Below are 7,342 nucleotides of genomic sequence, written 5' to 3'. Positions count from 1 at the left end.
AATACAGTTCTTTCTCTAATCTTTTTCCCTTGCGATTGTTCTTCAATTATTGTCACCAACAACAAAAATAAGTTTTCATAATCTATGGAATCCCGTGCTGTCAACCCAACCTTCTTCAAATCTCAAAATACTATTTGGTGTACTATCTCCAATTGGGACCACACACACCTTCCTTCTCCTGCAACAGAGAAGAGTCGACTTCAAACAAATGCTCTTTCTTCCGACTCTAATGTTGGAAATGTAGTCACCATTCTTCATCCACGAGGTGAATTCTTTAATTTTTAGTAATTATGAAGAAGATAATCATCATGTAGTTTCGGTGTTTTTAGTAATGCCTAAATCAGTTTTGCTCAGCATTGATGTTACTTCTTCTCTTATATTGATTGGGCTAGTTATTTTTTTATAATTAATTCTACAAATTAACTCTAAACTGGAGTATAGAGACCATAATAACATTAGAGGTGAATATCTCATTACCTTAATTTTTTTGTTTGTTTGTTATGCATACTGATGTCATGCTTAAATTTGGACTTTTGTTTAGATAATGAATCGATGAAAACTGCTTATCAAGAAAGCACCCAAGTACAAAAGTTTGAAGAACCAAAGATTGGCATGGAATTTCCAACTGAGGATGCAGCCTACAAATTCTACAATGTCTATGCATATTATGTTGGGTTTAGTATTCGAAAAAATCTTATTCGAAAGAATACATCAGGTGTACTTACCATGAGAACCTTTACTTGTTGTAAAGAGGGTTATTATAGAGAAAGATTAAATCAGAAAAAACCAAAGAAAGAGCATTTAGATGTTCGTACAGTTGCAATGCACACATGAGGATAAATCTCTCTGAGAAAGGTGTTTATACCTAAAGTCTTTTGAGCCCGAACATAATCATTGTATAGCTACACCCTCAAAAAGGAAGCTTCTAAGGTCTCAAAAGGAGATGAGTGAGGCAGAAAAGGCCAATGCACATATAGCCGATTCAGCAAGATTAAAACCAAAGCAAACATATGACCTTTTGGCAAAGCAAGCTAGTGGGAGGAAACATCTTTGTTTTTCACCGATTGACTACAAAAACTATTTAAGGTCAAAACGCATGCATGATATGGCACTTGGAGATGCTGGAGCATTAATGCAATATCTTCAGAAGCGGGTTAAGGAAGATCCCGCTTTTTACTATGTTGTGCAACTCGATGAAGATGATCAAATTACAAACATTTTATGGACTGATGGAAGGTCATTAATTGTTAGACTATGATTGCTTTGGAGATGTTGTGTGCTTTGATACTACTTATAAGACAAATGGATATGGTTGACCGTTTGCTCCTTTTTTGGGTGCTAATCACCATAAGCAAACATTAGTATCTGCTGGTGCCTTATTATATGATGAGAAAGTGGAATCTTTTGAATGGTTATTCCAAACTTTAACACATGCTGTCGGGGAAAAACCTCCTAGAGTAATATTAACGGATCAAGATGCTGTCATGAGTAAAGCTATTGAAATTGTATGTATCAGAATGCAGCCAAGCATCTTAGTCACGTATTTGGCGGTTCGAAATCCTTTGAGAGAGAATTTTTAGGAGCTTGGGATGGTATGCTTAAAAAGTATGGTCTTAATGAAAATATCTGGTTGAAAGATCTATTTAAAAATCGAACAAAATGGGCTTTGGTGTACGGACGTCAAGTATTTTGTGCTGATATGAAAAGCACACAGCGAGTGAGAGCATAAATAGTGTAATTAAGCGGTTCTTGGACCCTAAACAACGATTGTTGGATATTTTTAATCACTATGAAAGGCAAAGGCTTCTGGAAGAGCGTTGCCATGCCAAGTTGATATTTGATTTTTGTGCTAATCAAGGCACTCCAAGAGTAGAATTTTCGGATATGCTAAAACAAGCTGCTAGCATCCTCACACCAAGTGTCTACAAAGGCTTCTGGAAGAGCGTCGCCATGCCAAGTTGATATCTGTCTTTTGAGAAGTTTCTTGTATCATACAAAATCACAGTTAGAGGAGAAGAAAGAGGAGCAGGGTTGAATAGAAGTCAACAACTCGTTAAAACGATGGGAGGAGAAGATGAGATGGGGGGCCTACGGGCATATCAAACATAAAAATAAAAAAAAATAAAAAAATGAGATGGTGGGAGCGTGTGTGCTTTCTCATGAGAGCACAGACGACGCGCGGAGGAGGAATAAAAGAGTTGTTTATGTTTTATTTCTTAAAGCGATTTGATCCGAATCTGGTGGAAAGAGAGGAAAATCATTTCCTTATTTTATCTCACGGAGAAAACCAAACCAAGAAAGAGTCGTTTTCATATTTTTAATTAAGCAATGAAGATGCGATTATGATGAAATAATATATATCGTACGGTGGAGAGACGCTTTGGAGGAGAGTTCAGTCCAAAGGGATAGGAGGGAGCAACATATATATCAACTTGAAAAATACAAACAATCTGAAACAAAAGGCAATCAAGTGCCCGTTTCATTACCCTGAAACAAAATACCAGACTAATAGAGGAAATAGTAAAAGCAAAGTACAGTGGTCCAAAATAGGCGCACAGGCCTGGCCTATACAATTTACAGTAATACCAATTAATCAACTATATATCTATCCATCACAGTTGCATGCCTAAAATCAGGCAACACTATTTTGAAGATAGTTGCATGCCTAAAATCATGCCTAAAATAAGGACTTGGTTCTCCGTCACCTAATCCAGTGCCCATGCATGCGACGAATCACTGTTCCGCTCTAATAACTTGACTACATCTCGGCCCCATTCCATTATCTATCAGAGAAATTTTTCATTATCTATCTGGTGACAAGACGGATCGATTTTGTTCGGTGTTACACTGGGCATCGGAAGCATCAGAATTTCAAAAAAAATGTTGTTTAGTGTCTCAAAAATTCAATTTAAGTTTTCGTTTGACGGTAGGCATACGACGATCGGTATTTTCAAAGTGGCTTAATAAATAGTAAAAAAAATCAGAAAAATTTAAAATTTGGTCTCCAAGCACATTTCAATATAGAGGTCACATCTAACAGTTCAGATCGACTTTTTAGATTTTGAAAACAAAAAAATGACTTATAAGCATATACACTCATATGCTTATATAAGTAGAGTAGCCAACCTCTATATTATATATACATATACATATACAGTTCAGATCGACTTTTAAAGTAATTGATTTAACTAACATTGTTTTAAAATAATTAGTAATTGATTTAAGCAACATTGTTTTAAAATAATTAGTAATTTTTATTTATAAAATATATTATCAATTTAAAATGAACGTTTAGAAAATATATTATCAATTTAAAATGTAAACTAAAAATTTCAAGATATAAATAAATTATGAAACTATATAATTAGAATGAGAATTTGAAAATAAAATAAAATGACTCGTGTAAAGAAATAAATAAATACATTTGTACTTAGCCGAATAAACATACAAATTTTCGCAAGAATAATTTTTATATATAAGTTACAAATTTTATTTATTTAGGAATTATAAAGATGTGACTTGATAATTTTATGTATAGAGTAGAACTAGGGTGCTCTTAAGCTCACCAAAGTTTTGGTGAGTTTAACTCTAAAACTCATCAAATCGATTTCAAATGACGAATCCGAACCGTTGAAACCCACCTACCTTACGTGTGATGCATCTACATGTGAAATTTTTAAACATTCGAATTAATTTAGTATAAAGTCAAGCGGTCAAAAAACGTTCAAAAATGAATGCACTAAAATTAATTTATTAACCTTCTAATTTTGACCGCTTGACTTTATACTAAATTAATTCGAATGTTTAAAAATTTCACATGTAGATGCATCACACGTAAGGTAGGCGGGTTTCAACGGTTCGGATTTGTCATTTAAAATCGATTTGATGAGATTTAGAGTTAAGCTTACCAAAACTTTGGTGAGCTTAAGAGCACCCTAGTTCTACTCTTATGTATATATATACACTATTTGATATTGAACTATTCAGATTTTAAAAGTCGAATTATAAACACGTAATAATATTTATACGACACTGTTAAAAAAAAACAAAAAAAAAAAACCGGACCGCCCTGCCCCTCAAGGGTACAACGGGCACGGGTATAGGACGGGCAAGACACGGTTTTTGAAAAAAAAAACCCGTGATACTCGGCCCGAGGTACCCATCTATCCGTAATACCCGTGTCCGGGTTTGCCATGCCCGCCTGGCCCCTACCCGACAGCAATACACTACTCACATTAATTGTGCTGCTCTTAATTAAGAAATAAATCAAGGACAAATATATAGTTCATTTATATGAGTTTAAAATGAAGTGATTAAATTGCAGGATCGATTGATCGATGTTCAAATCTAAAGTAGAAACAAATAAATTAATATATATGCTCTCAAATTCTTAATTTGAAATGGGAAGAGCTAGCAGTGGAACAGTAATTAATTAAGCGTCAACAAATGACATGAAAGCCTTGGCAGGGATCTTCTTATACCCCTTCACCTTAAATGTGCTATCCTTGGTCTGTTTCACAAATTAAAGTAAAAAGTAATTAATCTTTGTGATCGTCCGTCAATATCAATATCAATATCATGCATGTAATTAAATAATAAATTAAGAATGCAACATATATATATTAAATTAAATTAAATTAATTAACCTTGGAGCAGGTGCCCTCGCGAACATGGCACACGGGATAGTCATGCGGGCAGCAACTATAGTGGTCGTCGCAACATGACGCATTGGGCAGAGGGCAGCAGCCCCAGTAAAAGCATTGACTGCCCCAAGAGTATATACAACAACAAGTTGTAGCTGAAGGGCACGAGTAATAGTCATCACACAGATTTGTTGGTGATGATGGTGGTGGCGGTGGGCTCACAGGAGTAGGAGGTGTAGGAGGTGGTGGAGGAGTAGGAGGTGGTGGTGGAGGAGTAGTGTATGGTGGCGGGTTAGCGCCTTTCTTGATGGGGTATGAAGGCTCTATGGCAATGCCGCATTTGCCATGGGAAGCTGCGATGTTGCGCTCCATGCGAATGTAGCCAGACTCGCCCCAGGAACTACCCCATGAGTTACGCACGATCCAGTAGTCAACCTCGTCGGATGTTCCATACCCAATGGCTGTAACACCGTGATCAAGGTCGGTTCCACATGAGCCCGTAAAAACTCCCTATAGATATATATATATATATATATATATATATTAAAACAAACAAAAAGAAAGAAATTAAATATATATATAGATAGATAGATAGATAAAATTAAGGAAATTAATTAATAAGACAGTACTAGTACTGACTACTGAGTACTGACCGATGAATAAAACTGGAAAGCGCGGCCACCAGCTTCAATTGCAACACTGACTGGTTGATTTGCCACTGCCTTCTTCAGAGCACTCTCGCTGTTTGCTGCCACATCCTCGTATGAATCTATACTCACAACCTTCTTCTTTTCCTATATATATGTATATATATATATAAACCTCACCTCACATCAAAATCTTTAATTATATATATATATATACCTTTTCAGAATTGCATTTTCCATCTAAACCAGTATACTTGTAGTCATCTTCGGTATCGATCCCGCCATTTTTGATGATATACTGAAAAGCATAATCCATGAGGCCTCCATTGCATCCTGCGTCAGCGCCATTAACGTCGCAGTCGACCAACTCCTGCTCAGACAATGAAATGAGTTCGCCGGTGACGATCTGGTTTATACCCTCGACTGCTGCGATTGTTGAGAAGGCCCAGCAACTCCCTGGAAGAGACAAAAACTAAGTTAAAGTAATGAACTGATGAACATATATATATATATATTTGCTAAATAAAAAGGGAGAGGTAAAAGTTGACAAGTCAAGGGAGAACCTCTCCAGTACTTGATGACTGGAGATGAGGCGCACTGGATATTGGGATATATATAGAACGTGCTCTTCATTAATGACATTCAAATCATTGACTTGAGATCGAGTGGCATGTTTTTTTAATTAGACTTAATTTCAAAGAGTTTTCTGTTGGATTTGAGGAAAAAGGAAAACCAATATCAAAATTGCTTTAATTGTAGATGCATTTAGATTACTAATTGGAGAGATGTTAGTGCTAGACTGCTAACTAGCCAGTGTCATGTGCAGTGCACAGTCCATACCAGTACATCAAACAAGCTAAACCAAATCATGTTGACATAAACTACAATATGCAATTAATATGCAGATACATCCTGACTGAGTATCGACATATGTAATTAACACCTTGGAAATGTTCAATATATATATGCAAATATATATAACTTTGGGTAAGTTAATTAATTAAACTTAATTGTATCTATCTGTAGACTACTGTAGTGACAAAATATGATTGGAAAAGTCTAATAAGCAAGAATTATATTGGTAATTAAAGAAGCTGATCAGAGAAGTTTAAATGGTAAAAGAAGAGAGATCGATCTCAACAAAACACATACGTACCACAACTCCCTTGGTCCTTGACTGGATTAACAGCACCTTTTTCTCTCCAGTCAATGGAATCAGGAATGCTGTCATCTTCTAACAATGTATACCTCCCGCTCTCCTTTCTCTCTTTTTCCACTCTCCTTGACGGCCTCGTACCAAGGAATGTCTTCCGGTACTCCTCATTCGTCAGATCAGCAAACCGGTTGAGCCCGAGACGAAACGTGTGGATCCCGGCATCGGCATCGGCATCGGCATCAGCATTGTGTCGGTCAATGAATTCGAGGTTATCTCTGAACACACTGAATCTCAATTCTCTTTCTTCGGCATTCTTGTATGAGCGGCCATGTTCAGTGATCCATGTGTTGTGGAGGCGGTGCACCTCGTCTTCAGTGCGCAGAGCAGATAAGAAGGGGAAGATGCAGAAAAGGAGGAGAAGGAGAGAAAGAGATTGCTTGGTTGTAGTCATTTGGGTATTAATTTGAGAGAGGAGATCTTGGCATGGTATGGTATTATAAAGAGAAGTGAGGTACTTTCAACTTGTGATGTTTAAAAAACATGTTGGAATAATGCATTCCTAATTAACTCCAGAATGTACTCTAAAACCTCAGCTGTACGTGTTCAGTGACCGGTGGGCCCTCCAATTCCAAAAGAAGGGCATTTTGGGCACTGTCTGTCTTCGTTGGATTAAATGAATGATTGAATGACATATAATCACGCAAAATCTAAACTGGAAAACTTCTTTCATGGAAATAAATTAAATTGAAACACTTATTCGGCCAGAGTTGTCTGCCATATATCGATCTTAAAGGAAAAAATAAAACATGCAGCTAAAGATGGATGCTTAATTTAACTCAAGCTAGCCAGCTAGGGACCAAATGTGAAACTACACATTGATCCAATTCCAAGCCATT

General features: G+C 36.5%; 2 protein-coding genes across 2 annotated transcripts; one reads left to right on the top strand and one right to left on the bottom strand.

Annotated features, from left to right (window-relative positions):
• Positions 1 to 552: 552 nt before the first annotated feature.
• LOC144553285 (protein FAR1-RELATED SEQUENCE 5-like) lies at positions 553 to 1,258 on the top strand. The gene is made up of 2 exons (XM_078301382.1): positions 553 to 811; positions 903 to 1,258. Exons 1-2 carry the CDS (start codon positions 553 to 555, stop codon positions 1,256 to 1,258), a joined length of 615 nt encoding a protein of 204 aa, XP_078157508.1.
• Positions 1,259 to 4,365: 3,107 nt separating this feature from the next.
• On the bottom strand, positions 4,366 to 6,930 carry LOC144553596 (oryzain alpha chain-like). Its single transcript, XM_078301823.1, has 5 exons — positions 6,447 to 6,930; positions 5,508 to 5,746; positions 5,297 to 5,437; positions 4,647 to 5,153; positions 4,366 to 4,510 (listed from the first exon to the last, which is right to left on the bottom strand). The coding sequence occupies exons 1-5, from the start codon at positions 6,895 to 6,897 to the stop codon at positions 4,433 to 4,435; spliced, it is 1,416 nt and encodes a 471-aa protein (XP_078157949.1). The 5' UTR covers positions 6,898 to 6,930; the 3' UTR covers positions 4,366 to 4,432.
• Between the last annotated feature and the right edge of the window lie 412 nt (positions 6,931 to 7,342).

The sequence above is a fragment of the Carex rostrata genome, chromosome 4 (genome assembly GCF_964058835.1).
Source record: "Carex rostrata chromosome 4, lpCarRost1.2, whole genome shotgun sequence".
Lineage (NCBI taxonomy): Eukaryota > Viridiplantae > Streptophyta > Magnoliopsida > Poales > Cyperaceae > Carex > Carex rostrata.
This window is presented reverse-complemented; position numbering and strand designations above follow the sequence as displayed.